Source organism: Microcaecilia unicolor, chromosome 11, assembly GCF_901765095.1.
Source record: "Microcaecilia unicolor chromosome 11, aMicUni1.1, whole genome shotgun sequence".
NCBI lineage: Eukaryota > Metazoa > Chordata > Amphibia > Gymnophiona > Siphonopidae > Microcaecilia > Microcaecilia unicolor.
In genome coordinates this window covers 162,762,976-162,781,954 of record NC_044041.1, presented here as the reverse complement: position 1 = coordinate 162,781,954, position 18,979 = coordinate 162,762,976, and the positions used below count along the sequence as shown (strand labels likewise).

Sequence of the window (18,979 nt, the reverse complement as noted above, 5' to 3'; positions counted from 1 at the left end):
CCCTTGGCTCAGTGGCATAGCTAGGCAGCCAATTTTGAGTGGGCCTGAGCCCAAAGTGGGTGGGTACAAAGTTTTCTCTGCCCCGCCCTACCCCCATCTCAAAATATAAATGCTTTAGTTAATGAGGATCCCCAAGCACTGTCAGCTGAAGACTTTCTCTGAAGATGGTCAGAACTCTTTTACCAAGCTTGGTAGGTAGCATCAATGACCCTAAGCAACTGATGCCCACACCCCACACATGCTTAGTTGTCGGTGGCTCAAGGATGCTGTTGCCAACTGCAGAACTTGGTAGAGTTCTGGTCTTCTTTGGAGGAGGTCCTCAGCTAGGGATGCTTGGGGATCCTCACCAGTTATACAGCAAGGGTCAGGACTGGTGTTAGACTTGCTTGGGCCCAGGTCAGAAAATAAAGGAGGGCCCTGCTCCCGGATTCCCCCTCCTCTCTGCCTCCCCTCTGATTTCCCACCTACCATTACTATCACACCAACAGATCCTCACCAAATACAGAACAAGGGATCACAAATTAGAAATAAAAATATTTAGACAAAAATTGAATGGGAACCTCAAGAAGTAAAACTTAGTATTACTGCAACACTAGAGATATAAACAGAAATGCATTTCCTTTTCTACTAAACATAATACAAAGACATTTGCTATGCACATCTCCAAAAGCTAACATATTCCATTTAAAACATTCAAAATAAAATGCTTTGTTTCTACCTTTGTTGTCTGGACATTTTATTTTTCCATCTTGCTGGTTCCAATTTCTCTTTTCTGCTTTCTTGTCTGTCATCTGCTAATTCTTCTTCAAGCGGCTGCAGTTCATTTGTCTTTTCTTCTGTTTCCTGTCTGTTCCCTCACTACTCCTACCTCTAGCATATTGATCATTCCTTTTTAACTCTTTTCTGCCTCTCTCTCACCCTTCTTCTCCTTTTTACTTTTCAACTACCTAACAAATTTCCATCTTCTTCTTTCACCCACTAGCTCTCCCATTCCCCATCTCACTCCTTCCCCAGTCCTACACTCTTTTTCATCTTTAATCTACTCCCCATTACCATTTTTCTACCCTCTGTAACCACTATGCTCTCATTCATTTCTTCCCCCCCCCCCCCCCCCACCTTTCTGCCCCTCCTGGCCTCTCCCACAGGGTTTCACCATTCCCATTGTCTTCCTCCCTTTGCCCTTCTAGCCAGCATCTGATCCTTCTTCTTCCCCTCCCCACCCCACCCTTGTAGCCTAACATTTTCCTGTCCCTTCTCTCTTCCCTCCTGCCCTCCCACCCATGGTCCAGTATGTTTCCCTTTTTCTCCCCTCACCACCTCCTGTGTATCTCTCCATCCCTCTTATCCACCCCCATGTCCAACATCTCCCCCTCTCATTCCCACTGTCCACTATCCTGCTTATAATCGAACGAGAATAACGCCCAAGTTCCGACCTAAATCGGGAGATGGGCGTTCTTCTCACAAAAACAAATAAAGCGGCATAATCGAAAGCCGAACTTTGGACGCTTTCAACTGCACTCCGTCGCGGATGCGGACAAAGTTGACGGGGGAGTGTCGGAGGCGTGGTGAAGGCGGAACTGGGGCGTGGTTATCACCCGAACAGAGATGGGCGCCCTTCGCCGATAATGGATGCGTTTGTAGCTAGAATTTAGGGCACTTTTCCTGGACCCTGTTTTTTGACGAATAAGGCCCCAAAAAGTGCCCTAAATGACCAGATGACCCCCAGAGGGAGTCGGGGATGACCTCCCCTGACTCCCCCAGTGGTCACTAACCCCCTCCCACCACAACAAATGATGTTTCACAACTTTTTACTTTCACCCTCAAATGTCATACCCTCCTCCCAAGCAGCAGTATGCAGGTCCCTGGAACAGTTGTTAGGGGGTGCAGTGGACGTCAGGCAGGTGGACCCAGGCCCATCCCCCCCCCTACCTGTTACAATTGTGCTGCTTAATGCTACTAGTCGTCCAACCCCCCCCCAAACCCCCTGTACCCACATGTAGGTGCCCCCCTTCACCGCTTAGGGCTATAGTACTGGTGTAGACTTGTGGGCAGTGGGTTTTGAGGGGGATTTGGGGGGCTCAACACCCAAGGGAAGGGTGCTATGCACCTGGGAGCTCTTTTACCTTTTTTTTTGTTTTTGTAAAAGTGCCCCCTAGGGTGCCCGGTTGGTGTCCTGGCATGTGAGGGGGACCAGTGCACTATGAATCCTGGCCCCTCCCACGAACAAATGCCTTGCATTTATTCGTTTTTGAGCTGGGCGATTTCATTTTCCATTATCGGTGAAAAGCAAAAACGCCCAGCTCACACCTTGGCGAATAAAGCATGGGCGTCTATTTTTTTTAAAAAATACGGTTCACTCCGCCCCTTCACGGACCCGTTCTCGGAGATTAACGCCCATGGAGATAGGCGTTTCTGGTCGATTATGCCCCTCTATGTCTCTCTCCCCTTCCTTTATGTCCTGGGTCCAACATCTCTCTCCGCTTCCCATGCAGCATCTCTCCCTTCCTCCCCTCCACCCTATGTCTAACATTTCTCCTTTCCCTCCACCCCTATGTCCAACATTTCTCCCTCTCTCGCCACCTATCCCCTCTCTATGCAACATGTCTCCCTCTCCTCCACCTCATATGAAAGATTTCTCCCTTTCTCCCCCATTGCTGCATCTCTTTCTTCTTCCCCAGTGCAGCATCTTCTCCCCCCATGCAGCATCTTCCCTCCCATCTTCCCTGCCCCCATAGTGCAACCTCTTTCCCCATCTTTCCTTCCCTCATGCAGCATCTTTCCCCATCTCTACCCCCGTGCAGCATCTTTATGTTCCCTCACCCCCGTGCAGCATCTTTCCCCCATGTTCCCTCCTCCAATGCAGAATCTGACCCCTGTCTTCCCTCCCCTGTCCAACATCTTTCCCCCATCTTCCCCCCTCCATGCAGCATCTTTCTCCCATCTTCACTTATTCCTGTGTAGCATCTTTCGCCCCCTTCCCTTCTCTTTCCTATCCCACCCACAACTCTCCTTCTCATGCTTCTCATGCGATTTCCACATGCTGCCTACTTGCAGCCACTAAGCACTAACCCGGAAGCTTCTCCACTGCTGCATCCTGACTGGGCAGAAACCGGAAGTTGTGGCAGAGAAGAGGCTTCTGGGTTAGAGCTTAGCAGCTGCAAGGAGGTCATTCAGCGGCAGGCAGTGTGTGAAAATCGCTGCAAAGGCTGCAACCATTGGAAAATCAGAAGTGATTTGGACAGTCCGGTGAGATTTTCTATCTAACCTTGGTTTAGATTGATATACCTTGTATGTATTGATGTAATAAAGATATCTTTTTCATCATAATCAGCCATACATCTTAAGACTACTGAGGAAGGCGCTTGGGTGCCAAAACACAGCAGCTGTGTTGAGTTGTTCTGTTTTTCTTGCAATAAAGATTCTGTTTCCATTATTACGTCTCCTCCCGTGTTTGAGAAGAGTCACTCTCCCTACTTTTTTGCTTCTGCATTCATCAAGATATCCTTCAGTTCCTCTGTATCGTCACCCTTGAAAACCATTTCTGGTACAAGTAGATCTTTTACATTTTCTTCAGTAAAGACCAAAGCAAAGAATTCATTCAGTCTCTCTGCTATGGCCTTGTCTCCTTGACTGCCCCTTTTACTCCTTGATAATCCAACAGTCCCACAGATTCCCTCACAGGTTTTCTGCTTCTGTTATACCCAAAAAAGTTATTACTATGAGTTTTCACCTCTATGGCAAGTTTCTCTTTGTATTCTGTTTTAGCCTTCTTTATCAATGCTTTGCATCTAATTTGCTAGTGCTTATCCAGCTTATTTTCAAACGAGAAAGCCGGTGATTTTCCGACACAAATCAGGAGATGGCCGGCCATCTCCTGAAGCCGGCAAAATCGGTATAATCGAAAGCCAATTTTGGCTGGCTCCAACTGCTTTCCGTCGCAGAGCCGGCCAAAGTTAAAGGGGGTGTTTCCGCAGGGTATGGAAGGTGGGACGGGGACGTGGTTATGAGATGGGCAGCTTTGGCCGATAATGGAAAAAAGAAGGCTGGCCTGACGAGCACTTCGCCGGCTTCACTTGGTCCATTTATTTTTAGGACCAAGCCTCAAAAAGTGCCCCAACTGAGCAGATGACCACCAGAGGGAATCGTGGATGACCACCTCTTACTCCCCCAGTGGTCACCAACCTCCTCCCACCCCCAAAAAAATCATTTTTTGCCAGCTTCTATGCCAGCCTGAAATGTCATACCCAGCTCCATGACAGCAGTATGCAGGTCCCTGGAGCAGTTTTTAGTGGGTGCAGTGCACTTCAGGCAGGTGGACCCAGGCCCATCCCCCCTACCTGTTACACTTGTGGTGGTGAGTGGGAGCCCTCCAACCCCCCCCCCCCAAAACCCACTGTACCCACATGTAGGTGCCCCCCTTCACCCTTTAGGGCTATGGTAGTGTTGTACAGTTGTGGGTAGTGGATTTGGGGGGGATTTGGGGGGCTCAGCACACAAGGTAAGGGAGGTATGCACCTGGGAACAATTTTTGAAGTCCACTGCAGTGCCCCCTAGGGTGCCCGGTTGGTGTCCTGGCATGTGAGGGGGACCAGTGCACAACAAATGCTGGCTCCTTCCACGACCAAATGCCTTGGATTTGGCCAGGTTTGAGATGGCCGGCATCGGTTTCCATTATCTGCGAAAACCGAAGCCGGCCATCTCAAACCAGGCCATCTCTGACATTTGGCCGGCCCCAACCATATTATCGAAATGAAAGATGGCTGGCCATCTTTTTCAATAATACGGTTCAGGACCGCTGTTTGCGGTGCCGGCCATATAGATGCTCAGTTTTCGAGGCCGTATCTTGTTAAGAATGTAAAAAGAATTGAAGCGGTGCAAAGAAAAGCTACAAAAATGGTATGGGATTTGCGTTACAAGACATATGAGGAGAGACTTGCTGACCTGAACATGTATACCCTGGAGGAAAGGAGGAACAGGGGTGATATGATAAAGACGTTCAAATATTTGAAAGGTATTAATCCGCAAACAAACCTTTTCCGGAGATGGGAAGGCAGTAGAACTAGAGGACATGAAATGAGGTTGAAGGGGGGCAGACTCAAGAAAAATGTCAGGAAGTATTTTTTCACGGAGAGAGTGGTGGATACTTGGAATGCCCTCCCGAGGGAGGTGGTGGAGATGAAAACAGTAACGGAATTCAAAAATGCGTGGGATAAACATAAAGAATTCTGTTCAGAAGGAATGGATCCTCAGAAGCTTAGCGGAGATTGGGTGTCAGCACCAGTGATGGGAGGCGGGGCTTGTGGTTGGGAAGCAGGGCTAAATGCTGGGCAGATTTCTATGGTCTGTGCCCTAAAAATGGCAGATTCAAATCAAGGTCAGGTATACACATAAAGTAGCACATATGAGTTTATCTTGTTGGGCAGACTGGATGGACCGTACAGGTCTTTCTCTGCCATCATCTACTATGTTACTCACGTTATTATGAGAGCCGTGTTGCTGTGGGGAAGCAGGAATCCCGCTGCTACTTCTGCAGCTGAAACCAGATGAGGAAAAAGAGACTGGGTGAAGTATTGAGGGGGAAAGTATATGAAAGAGAGACTGGATTCAATTCAATTCAACTCAAAGTAGGTCTTATATATCGCTAAAATCCCCTTTCCAGGGATCAGTTTGTTTTGCATCAATTACTTGACTAATAGCATTGCAACACGGATCAAACCTATGAGTCGTAGGGGAAAGAGCAAAAACATAGACAGCTGACTGTGATTACATGGCAGACTTTGGAAATACATAGGTTTTTAAGCTTATTCCCGAAGCTTAGGTAGTTGTTGTCAGACCTTATGTCAATAGGGAGGGAGTTCCAAAGAGAGGATGAAGGCTGGGGGGGGGGGGGGGGGGGGGGGGGAATGCACCTTTGTATTTTACCACTGTTTTACGAAACATGGGGCAAAATATGACAGTGTATGTTTTGGCCCTCTGAATATTACAAAATATAAATTGTGGCCCCCCCCAATAGAAAAAGGTTGGACAAGCCTGCTCTAGAATGAGGGGGAATAAGATGAAGGTGAAAAGGGACAGACTCAGAGTAACCTAAGGAAATACTTCTTCACGGAAGTGGAGGTAGTGGAGACAAAAACTGTATCTGAATTCAAGAAAGTTTGGGACAAGCAGGGCTTTTTTTGAGGGGATACTTAGGGGTACTGAGTACTGTCACCTTTTCCATTGTCTGCTAAAATTGACCCATAGTCCCCAAGTTTTAATGGAAGAGCTCAGGCTCTATACACAAATTCTGCCTTGTCATACATTCTGTGACTGGTTGCAGGGGGCCTGGCTACTGTGAAGTGGGTCCCTCAGTGATCATCCCACCCCTGAATGGTGGCCTGGTATTTGAGTACTGGCACTTTTTTCACTAGGGGACAAGTAGATAAGATCTGTAAGGGAAAGGAAGTGATAGAAGATGGTATGGATGGGCAGACTGGATAGGCCATGTCCCCCCACCCCCACATTCAGCACTATTTAACATGCCAGAACGGCTGCTGACCAGATAAATATTGCTTAACTGGATAACTGTCGATATTCAGCACAGGGTAACCGGCTATCCCCACTGAATATTCCCGGTTAGCGAATAGTGGACAGCCAGTTATATTGTGTGATATAACCACCTATCCGCCAATTTTTAAATCAAGTTTAGTGGCCATATTTGGCCACGTGAAACCATAGAATAACTTTGACTGGTTTCAAGATAACTGGCCAAGTCTGATTATCAACTTGGCTGGTTATCTTGAAACCGGCCAAAAATAAATTGAATATTCATTGCCAGTCATCAGAAATAGCCGAGCATTAAATATCTGGGCTCAATTCTGACCACGGGAATTAGTTGGTCTAACTCTTGCAGTCTGAAAATTGGCCTCATCTTTATCTCCTTTCATTTTTCTATGTTTCTATCTCCTCACTCTTTAAACCGAAGCACTTCTGCTTGCTGTTGTCATTGTCTCTGACACTTCCCATCCAACCTCATCACCCATATCAAGCACTTGCAGTCCCTCTGCCTCAACTCCATGTGGCGCATTTCCCCAGTTCGCAGTTTGTAGTTTCTTCTCCCTCTTGTGTGTCAGCCGTCATGCATCAGCAACTCAGGAAAATGTTCCTCAAATTCTGTGCACCTGTTCTGCCTCCTTGCCATGATGGCAGGAATGGAGGCCATATTGTTCATGTTGGTTTTTCCACCAAACACACCCCAGCTACTCACAACCTGAACGACAGCTGCAGCTCCTTTCCCCAGACCAGGTTTGGTCCTCCTAGGTTCTTCAGGTGCCACAGGACACCTCCTATTTTGAGTTGGAAATCTTTGAAGTGTTATACTGACTTGTAATTTGGTTAGGAGACTAAATGTTTGATTAGTAAAGAAAGTAGAGTGTATACTGTATCCAGTAGGGAATCAGCAGTTTTACTGGTCTAATCCTGTACAATCTAACTGAAGAGTATGTCTTTCTGTTCACCAGTACAGTTAAATAATTTCATTCCACTTTAATAAATAATTTCTTGTTACATATATAAGGGAGTAGTATCTGGATTTATTGTAAATCAAATTGATTCCATTCACAGGAATTTATGTTCACCTTTATGCATTCATCCGGTATTATTTTTTAGGATGATGTTTTATTCTATGTTCACTCTGTCTCTGGTGACCGGAGCACAGTTAGTTCCCTCGGCTGGCGCGACTACATATTAGAGGTATTTTGATGCTGTGTGATGTCTTACCACAGACGGGTGACATTTACTAACAACAAAGGATCATGTGAACAGTCTTTGCAAATAGCAAACTTGAAAATCAAGGTGATGACATGTAAATCCTCTTATCCAATTCAGTGTTGCTTCCTGTGCATAGCAGATTCTGTCCCATCCTGCCTGGCAGATCAACCAGAGATTGCCCTCCTGGCTATTTCTCTTAAAGCCCCGGTGGATGCTACCCCCAACCATCAGACTTTCTTATGGACGGACCTTTCTCTGTCTGCCCACTTCTTGAGGCGTGGTTCCTCTCACCAGCAGGTCAATACAACAAGAAACTCTCCAGATTTCCAAACCCCTCCCTCTGGGGGAGGGGTTAATACTTCACTCTCAGTGCCCGGCTGAACATCGGCCAGGCCACCCAAAATTATCCTCCAGCATTCAGTGCTGGTGCCCAGACATGGCCCAATACTGAATATCAGGGGATAATTTAGCCGGCAATGATCAGCATTTAAAAAAAAAAGGCTGACCACCGCAGACTGAATATTGGGGGGCAAGTCTTTAAAGCTTTCCAAAAAGATAAATAATTGGAAATACTGCTCAGATCTGATAGTAGCAAGTTATATAATGACGCTCCAGCATAAGAAAATACCCTCCGGCCAATATTCAATACCTGCCAACTGGTTAACTCACTTGTTGGCAGCTAAGCGGTCATTTTCAGTGGCACTTAATCAGTTATTGCCAGTGAAAATGACTGATTAGCACCGATCTTTAAGCCGGTTATGTCGGGGGTGTTCCAGGGGTGTTTTAGGGGCATGACCGGTTAAGTTACAATATTCAGAACTTAACCGGCCAGGTTTAACGGATAAATAGGACCCCATAAATAGCACTAACCCATGGCGAGTTAAATAGGAATATCATATGCTAACTGGTGTTTTAAAAAATGGATATTCAATGCTGAAGCCTCCCAGGGCCCAGCATTGAATATCCAGTTTCAGCACTGCCAGCTGAATATTGCCTGGCCTGTTTTTAGTATAGAACTCAAAAGAAAATATTGAATTAAAATTTTTTAGTCACTGACGTTTGTTTCCACACCGGTTTCTCCCATTGATAATGCAAGGGCACTCCCAGCTTCCAAAACAGGTTGGAATGTCCAGATCATCAGTTGTTTTCTGTCTGCCTACCTATGTGGTCAGACTGGAAATATTATCTCATTGGTTTAAGTAGTGGCGCTATGAATCAAGCCAAGCAGGCTTCTACACTGCTGGACTAACTGCTCCCGTTGAAACAGAATTACAGCTGTCCTAAATTAACCTGAGTTTCCAACATAGTATTTAAATAATCTCCATGCCTTATGGAAACTTTTGACCTTGGCAACTGTTTCTTTCAAAAAAAAAGTTTTAAATAATTTCCTCATTTTGTCACCCTTCCTTTCTACAATTAAGTGCTACAACCGCATTATTATTATTAGTAGTAGTAGTAGTAGTAGTAGTATTTTAGCATCTTCATTCCAGTGATGACAAATTTAATCACACTTTGAGCCCTATAGCCCGGTAGTCCTATCACCAGTACCCCTTGTACCAGGTCCTGGTTACCAGTAAGGAATTGATTTAAAAATGTTTCTCTTCTGATCGATTTCTGGATCAGCTATTCAATGAAACGGTCATTTATAGCATCTAGAAACTTTACCTTCCAGGCATGTCCTGATAAGATGTTTAGCCAATCAGTACTTGAGTAATTCAAATCTTCCATTATTATTGTGTTACCTACAGCTAATGTTACTAAGAGATGCTGCCACAGTGTGTTCTAATGCCATTAATATGCACTATTTTACCACAGGCCCCATTTTATGTGTTAGCCTGGGACCAGTTACTGTGTGTGTAAGTGTTTAGCTTTTGTTTTTAATTAATTTATCTCTTGCAGGGCTTGTGTATGCTTTTAAACTGAATTCTATGCAAGCTTTTTAAAAATGTTATCATGGAAATGCAGACTTTACACCTTGTTTATCTCAGCTCTTTCTCCCTCTCACAGGATGTCCCCCTATCATCTCTAGGGCCAAGTGGGGAGCTCGCTCCACAAGGTGCAACCAATCACTGGGGCGGAATCTGCCTTACGTTTTCATCCACCACACAGCGGGTTCTTCTTGCAACAGCTTATCAACATGCTGCGCTCAGTTGAAGGGCATTCAGAACTACCACATTGGCAAAAAGTGGTGCGACATTGCTTACAAGTAAGAAGCACTGCACCATACTGTGTCACACTGTGCCCAGCAGATTTATTAATTTATTTTATTTATTTGTTACATTTGTATCCCACATTTTCCCACCTATTTGCAGGCTCAATGTGGCTTACATAGTACTGTAAAGGCGTTCACCAATTCCGGTATGAACAAATACAGTAATGTTGTGGTAGAATAAGGTTCGTGTGTACAGACACATTAGGGAATCGTAGAGAGGAAGAGAATCGTACAGAGGAAGAGTTATTATTAAATGTCCATTACAAGCTTTGGTTTTGTTGTGTTGCAGGGTACAGGCATTTAAATTGGGTCGGTAGGCCATGCCTTTTTGATTCATTCTAAAGCTAGAAAAAAGGCAGAGAATGCAGCTCAGTGGCTGGAGCTGAGCTCATTTTTCTGCTTAGGTTCCCACATCCTGAACTAGCTAGTTCTGTTCCGAATGCTGGTTGAACACAGAGCTTCTTTTCCAGCAGCTTTAGGTGATTGATCAACAAGCATCAGCAGAACAAAGTTGCTTAGTGAGCTACAGAAAAGTCTCAGAAGTTTCTGAGGGAACTATAAGTGTAATTATGGAAAATGCTGGAGGCAGTGCACAGTGGCTACCTGATAAGACGTAGATGAAGAGAGGCAAAGGAAAAAGCTAATAAGAATCAGATGGTAGGAATAAGAAGAAACTGTCTAATGCACATGGCCTCCGCGAGACAAATCCGGGCCCAGGGCAAGCAATCTTCAGGGGCCCAGTGGCGTTCCTAGGGGGGCTGACACCCGAGGCAGATCGCCGATGCGCCCCCCCCCCCCCCCGGTGCAGCGTGACCCCTCCCACCCCGGCGAAAGAACCCCCTCCCCCGGGTGCAGGCCGCTGGAGGGGTGCCGCGTGCCGGTCAGCTTCGTTCGTTTCCATGCTCCCTCTGCCCCGGAACAGGTTACTTCCTGTTCCGGGGCAGAGGGAGCATGGAAATGAATGAAGCTGACTGGCACGCGGCACCCCCCCCCCAGCGGCCTGCACCCGGGGCGGACCGCCCCCAGCGCCCCCCCTTGGTACACCACTGCAGGGGCCCACTACCACCGCAGCCCCCATCCCCCGCCGCTGCTGCCACTGCAAACAAGAGAGAGTGATCTGTCGACCACAATTTCTTCTTCCTGCTGCATCCCGCCTCCTGTGAAGTAACTTCCTGTTTCCACACATGCAGGATGCAGCAGGAACAAGGACCCATGGCCAGCAGAGCAGTCTTTTTCAATTGCTTGCACCAGCCTTCCTTGGAGGCTGGACCTGGGGAACCTTACCCCCCACCCCACCCCCTCGTGGCAGCCCTGCTAGTGCTTAGTACCCACTAGCATCCTCAAGGGACACACAATGGGATGGATTTTCAGTCTGTCCCTCATGAATATGCATACAGATCAACTAACTGAGTATCTCTATTTCAATCTAGTTACAATATAAATTGTTATCCATCAGGTAATTACCTTACTCTTTAATATTTCTTTGAATAAATTTCTTTATTGAAAAACTCTCACCATAAAAATAATATAAAATGTTATATATCTTCTAATTATATTGACATGACACTTCTTCACATTCTCTTCATTCATTCCAATGTTCAATGAATGGGTGCAACCAACCACAAGTTTTTTTCACCGCTGATACTTCTAATATCCATTCCTGTAAGAATGTTCCACTATACATCCACAATTTGTACACTTTTTCTTTCAATGATGGCTTCTTATATCATCTCTTAATAAATGTCCATCATATCACAGTTGTTTTACATTAACGTCCAATTACCTCTATTATTCTGTTCCAGTGACTGTGATCGCCATGAATATTTCCGTATGTTGTATTCAAATCTTGTTCAGTGCAATATTTTTACACCAGAATGAACCAGTCCATAGTTCCCTTGGTTCAGTTCTTCTAACACAATCACGGGCAAATCTGCTGCTTGAAACACCGTCAAACACAAGCAGCAGATTTGACCTCATGTGCAACTTTCTTTAAATTAGTCGCCATACTTTCTAACTCTTCTTACTCTCTTACCTCTGTATATGTTCCATCTTTGCTTATACCCTAAACTGTCAGTTAAAATGTTCTATTACGTGTCGTGTTGACATTGTAAGTAGTATACTATGCCATAATTTGTATTGTTATTTGAATATTTTTACCTTTGTAATTTATTGCTCATGTTTGATTTATTCTTATTGTATACCACCTTGAGTGAATTCCTTCAAAAAGGCGGTAAATAAATCCTAATAAATAAATAAAACTTCAATCAGACTGCCATTTTGAAACATCAGTAAAACTTCCATCTGTCTCTCTTTGCAGCTTCCTGATTAGTGCAGATGGTAGTGTGTATGAAGGCCGTGGCTGGTCCTCTGTTGGAACTCATACCTCAGGCTACAACTCCAAATCCATTGCGATAAGTTTCATCGGTGACTTTATGAGTAAGATGTTTTCTATACTACTTCACTCCAAACATTGAGGGAATGGAGCAGAGGCACTGCCCCCCTTCCTTGTGTATTTATCCAAAGAGATGCAGGTGGGGATATCACTCATCTACAGGTCTGATCCTGATCTAGATGCTGGCAAAATCCCTCTTAATCAGACTATCTTTTGCATTCTAATCTAACTAGCTTCAGAGTCAGACGGGCACAGAGAAAAATCTAATAAAATACAGCTTTTTAACCAAACAGTAAAATATCAGCTCTGTATTCAGCATTTCTTTTAAATGCTGGCTGTGGCACTTAAATTGTATATTCAGCATCCTATCAATAGTAACATAGTAGATGACGGCAGAAAAAGACCTGCACGGTCCATCCAGTCTGCCCAACAAGATAAACTCATATGTGCTACTTTTTGTGTATACCCTACCTTGATTTGTACCTGTCCTTTTCAGGGCACAGACCGTATAAGTCTGCTCAGCATTATCCCCGCCTCCCAACCACCTGCCCTGTCACAGACCATATAAGTCTGCCCAGCACTATCCAAAGGGAAAGGAAATGGAGCTTGATATACTGCCTTTCTGTGGTTTTTGCAACTTCATTCAAAGTGGTTTACATAGTATATACTGGTACCTATTTGTACCTGGGGCGATGGAGGGTTAAGTGACTTGCCCAGAGTCACAAGGAGCTACAGTGGGACTTGAACCCACTTTCCCAGGATCAAAGTCCACTAGGCTACTCCTTCACTGATGCTGAATATCAGAGACGATGCTAGAGTTTCTGGTGCTCCTCCCCGCAACAGCTCTTTTCCCAAAACTCCTTTACCAATTCTGTTTGTTCACACGATGCTAGTTAATTTTAAAAGACAGGCTTTTTGTGCTTTCATGTGTATGAAAATAACACTTAATTCATTGATTAACTGGGCATATATCTAGGGCAGCAGTTCTCAACCTTTTTTCTGTTGAGACACACCAGACAGATGATGCTTGCATATGTGACATACTACATATATGACCCACATGGACCTTTGATCTGACATAATATAACAGTTCTTATGAGATAAATGTAACATGCTCTACATCCTCAAAAATGACAACTTCCCCACAACAAAAGATGGAGATTAGAACTAGGACATTTTTCCATGGAAGTCACCATACAAACAATATTCTGGTTCTCATGTCATCTGAGCAATAACAACATGAATCTCCACTATCAGGCACACTGCGAAATAATACAAAACCAGAAATTTTTTTTATCTCAACATACATTTGGTAAATGTGTCCTAGCACTAATCCTATGATTCAAACAGTAAGAACTCTACCTATTAATAGGAGTCTCTACAAATATTATATTGGGCCCTAAAACACCAATACACTTAGTACAAGGGGTGCTCAGGGAGGACAAGGCCATAGTGCAGAAACTGAATGAATTCTTTGCTTCTGTCTTTACGGAAGAAGATATAAGAGATCTGACTGTACCGGAAATGGTTTTCAAGGCTGATGATGTGGAGAAACTGAAAGATATCTTGGTGAACCTGGAAAATGTACTGAGCCAAATTGACAAATTAAAGAGTAGTTAATCACCTAGACCAGATGGCATACATCCAAGGGTACTCAAAGAGCTCAAGCATGAAATTGCTGATCTGCTGTTAGTAACATGTAACCTGTTGTTAAAATCGTCCGTAGTACCTGAAGATTGGAGAGTGGCCAATGTGACGCCGATTTTTAAAAAAGGGTTCTAGGGGTGATCCGGGAAATTATAGACTGGTAAGCCTGATGTCAGTGCCAGGCAAAATAGTGGAAACTATTATAATAAATAAAATTACAGAACACATAGACAAACATGGTTTAATGGGACAGAATCAGCAAGGGTTCAGCCAAGGGAAGTCTTGCCTCACCAATTTGCTTCATTTCTTTGAAGACATGAATAAACATGTGGATAAAGGTGAGCCAGTTGATGTAGTGTATCTACATTATAAAAAAAAAAAACTTTTGATAAAGTTCCTCATGAGAGACTCCTGAGAAAATTAGAGTCATGGGACAGGAGGCAAGGTTCTGGTGTGGATTAGGAATTGGTTATTGGATAGAAAACAGACGTTAGGGTTAAATGGTCATTTCTCTCAATGGAGGAGGGTGAACAGTGGAGTGCCACAGGGATCTGTACTGGGACTGGTACTATTTAACATATTTAGAAATGATATGGAAATCGGAACAATGAGTGAGGTGATCAAATCTGCAGATGATACAAAACTATTCAAAAACACGTGCGGACTGTGAAATATTGCAGGAAATTGGAAGACTGGGCATTCAAATGGCAGATGAAATTTAATGTGGACAAATACAAGGTGATGCACATTGGAAAGAATAATCCAAATCATAGTTACCTGATGCTAAAGTCCACCTTGGGGGTCAGCACTCAAGAAAAAGATCTGGGTGTCATTGTAGATAATACACTGAAATCTTCTGCTCAGTGTGCGGCAGCGGCCAAAAAAAGCAAACAGGATGCTAGGAATTATTAGGAAAGAAATGGTGAATAAGACCTAAAAAATGCATTTGTATCGATCCATGGAGCATCTGCACCTTGAGTATTGTGTTCAGTTCTGGTTGCCGTATTTCAAAAAAAGATATAGCGGAATTAGAAAAGGTTCAAAGAAGAGCAACCAAAATAATAAAGGAGATGGCACTCCTCTCGTATGAGGAAAGGCTAAAGAGTTTAGGGCTCTTCAACTTGGAAAAGAGATGGATGAGGGGAGATATGATTGAAATCCACAAAATCCTGAGTGGTGTAGAACGAGTAGAAGTAATTTGATTTTTTACTTGTTCCAAAAGTACAAAGACTGGGGGACCCTTGAGTAAATTAAATGGAAATACTTTTAAAACAAATAAGAGGAAATATTTTTTTACTCAATGAATAGCTAAGTTCTGGAACTATTTGCTGGAGGATGTAGTAACAGAGGTTAGCATATGTGGGTTTAAAAAAGGTTTGGGCAAATTCCTGGGGCAAAAGTCTATAGTATGCTATTGAGACAGATATGGTAAGCAACTGCTTGCCCTGGGATTTGTAGTATGGAGTGTTGCCACCATTTGGGTTTCTGTCAGGTACTTGTGACCTGACTTGGCCACTGTTTGGAAAACAGGATACTGGGCTAGACGGACCATTGGTATGGCCCTATATGGCTACTCTTACGTTACTCTTACCACCAAGTAACTGGCAGGATTGCCAGACACACCTTATGGACTTTATAGCGAACACGTGTGTCTCTAACTCCAACCTTCTTATAATAGGAGATATCAACTTACACCTCGAAGATCTCAACTCATTAAACACGCGTGAATGTAAAGACTTCCTTCAACTATGGGACCTTCACTGGCCAAACATGCAGCCACACTAGACATTATTACACACAAATTCTCCCCTGACTCAAACTTTGTATTAACAGATACAGAATGGAGAGCTATTCCTTGGTCCGACCACTACAAAGCAAATCTATCCCTCCAATGGCGAATGAAAGTCTCACACCACAAACAAGAACTAACAACATATACCACGAGAGGTAAAATAGATTCAGTAACATTCTGGGAACAATTCTACAATAATGAATGGACTGCACTAACAGATTCAAACCAATTTCTACAAGAGTGGGACAACAGATGCAGAAGCATACTGGACAATATAGCACCATTCCAAACCAGAACTTCACATAGAAAGAACTCAATACCATGGTTCAACGAAGAATTGAAAATACTAAAAACACAAGTTAGAAGGCTAGAACGAGCATGGAATAAAAAGAGAGACGACTCCGCACTCAATGACTGGAAACAACTTCAAAGAAAATACAAATACTCCATTAAACAAAATAAAAGATCATATTACAAAACTAAAATCAGAGCAGACTACAAGGATACACACAAACTCTTCCAACTCGTGAACAAATTAATAGACACTGCACCGGTGACCTCTAACAGCACAGACACACCAGCAGCCGACAATCTTGCAAAATACTTCAGAGAAAATTGAAAAATTACGAATCATGAAGCCTACTAATACCAACGAATACGTCAAACTCCTCGACTGCCTAGACCCAACCCTTGGTGAATACCCAGCTGACAGAAACTGGACCAACTTTATCAGACAACACCGTCTCCCAAACCCTTAAAAAGTTTGCCAAGTCACACTGTAAGTTAGACATATGCCCCAAAACCTCATAAAATTTGCCCCTCAACAATTCACATCAAGTCTTACGGAACACCTGAACTACATGCTACAAAATGGACTCTTCCCAAAGGATAAAGGAAACATCCTACTCACCCCTATATCCAAAGATGCTAAGAAGAGCTCAAGTGACCTAACCAACTACCGCCCAGTAGCATCCATTCCTCTAATAACCAAACTAACAGAAGGGATGTTAACCAAACAACTCACCAACTACTTAAACAAATTCTCAATACTTCACGACTCCCAATCAGATTTTCGAGCCAACCACAGTACCGAAACAGTACTAGTCACTCTCCTGACTAAATTTAAACAAGCTATAGCAACAGGCAACAACATACTTCTCCTGCAATTCGACATGTCCAGTGCCTTCGACATGGTTGATCATGGAATATTACTTTACATCTTGGAATACTTCGGAGTCGGAGGTAATGTTCTTAACTGGTTTAAAGGATTCCTTACCACAAGATCATACCAAGTAACATCAAACTCGACTACGTCAGCCCCATGGATACCTGAATGTGGAGTCCCTCAAGGATCTCCCCTCTCGCCAACCCTCTTCAACTTGATGATGACACCCTTAGCCAAGTTACTATCCAACCAAAATCTCAATCCATACATCTACGCAGATGACGTAACAATCTACATCCCGTTCAAACATGATTTAAAGGAAATCACTAATGACATCAACCAAAGCTTCCATACCATGCACCAATGGGCGGACGCATTTCAGCTGAAACTCAACGCTGAAAAAACACAATGTCTCATACTCACCTCACAACATAACACTAGCGAATTCACTACAATAAATACACCAAACCTGGCCCTCTCTGTCTCAGACACCCTGAAAATTCTCGGAGTAACCATTGATCGAAACCTTACTCTTGAAAACCATGGAAAAATATAACCAAGAAGATGTTCTACTCTATGTGGAAACTTAAAATAGTAAGGCCTTTCTTCTCAAGGACCATCTTTCGCAACCTAGTACAGTCAATGGTACTGAGCCACCTAGACTATTGCAATGCACTCTACGCCGGTTATAAAGAGCAAATCATCAAGAAACTTCAAACAACCCAGAATACTACAGCCAGACTCATATTCGGAAAAACAAAATATGAAAGCGCAAAACCCCTAAGAGAAAAGTTACACTGGCTCCCACTCAAAGAGCGTATGCACTCTCTCATAAAATCATTCACGGAGATGCACCAGCCTACATGCTAGACCTAATAGACATACCCCCCAGAAACGCTAAAAGATCATCCCACACATTCCTGAATCTTCACTTCCCCAGTTGTAAAGGTCTAAAATACAGACTAACACATGCGTCCAGTTTTTCCTACCTATGCACGCAGCAATGGAATGCACTACCGCTTAACCTAAAAAATATTTATGAACTAACAAACTTCCGGAAATCTCTAGAGACCTACCTCTTCAACAAGGCATACCACAATGATCAATAACTGTAAATGTAACACTTCTTACTTATCTATAACTTGGAATTGTGACCCTCTCATATTTGCTTATTTCATCTGTAAGCCACATTGTGCCTGCATGAGTGGGAAAATGTGGGATATAAGCGAACCATAAATAAATAAATATTTGCTTATTTCATCTTACTATGCAAGACATGTTCTCTATGCAATACTACTGTTATATAATCTGGTAAGGCAATTGCCTTAACGACACATTGTAAGCCACATTGAGCCTGCAAATAGGTGGGAAAATGTGGGATACAAATGCAATAAATAATAATAATAATAATGTACAGGTAAAACAGAACAAGTGGAACAGCTACAGATCTCTACACAGAAAATATAGGGAAATAGAAGTGCACACTTTAGTCTCATGCAAAACACAGACAGACCCTTATCAAATACAGAACAAAGGATCACAAATTAGAAATAGAAATAGGAAGACAAATATTTAGCTGGGAACCCCAAGAAGTAAAACTTGGCATGCTCTGCAACCCTAGAGAAATAGAAACAGAAATGTATGAACAAATACAAAGATATCTATGATGCAGATTTCCTAACGTTAACATTTCAGTTAATAAATTCAAAATAATGCACTTTTTTCTACCTTTGTTATCTGGACATTTTATTTTTCCACCATGTTGGTCCCAATTTCTCTTTACTGATTTCCTGTTGCCTTCTGCTGTCTTTTTCCAGTGGCTCCTGTTTATTTGTCATTTCTCCTTTTTTCTCCTGTTTTGTTTTATTGCCTCATTAAACCTATCTCCGACATATTGATCTTTCCGTTTTAACTCTTTCTTCCTTTTCTTTTCTGCCTCTCTGTCTACTCAGATTTCACCCTCTTTTCGCCCTTCTTTTTACTTCTCACCTACCTATCAAATTTCCATTTCCTTCTCCCATC

General features: G+C 43.4%; 1 protein-coding gene across 1 annotated transcript in view; it reads left to right on the top strand.

Moving 5' to 3' along the window:
• The window catches only part of LOC115480416 (peptidoglycan recognition protein 1-like), a 58,850-nt gene that overhangs the window by 21,427 nt on the left and 18,444 nt on the right, over window positions 1–18,979 (top strand). Inside the window, exons 3-4 of the mRNA XM_030219081.1 lie at window positions 9,757–9,955; window positions 12,279–12,397. Coding sequence (XP_030074941.1) covers window positions 9,757–9,955; window positions 12,279–12,397 — 318 coding nt within the window. The remainder of the gene's footprint in view (window positions 1–9,756; window positions 9,956–12,278; window positions 12,398–18,979) is intronic.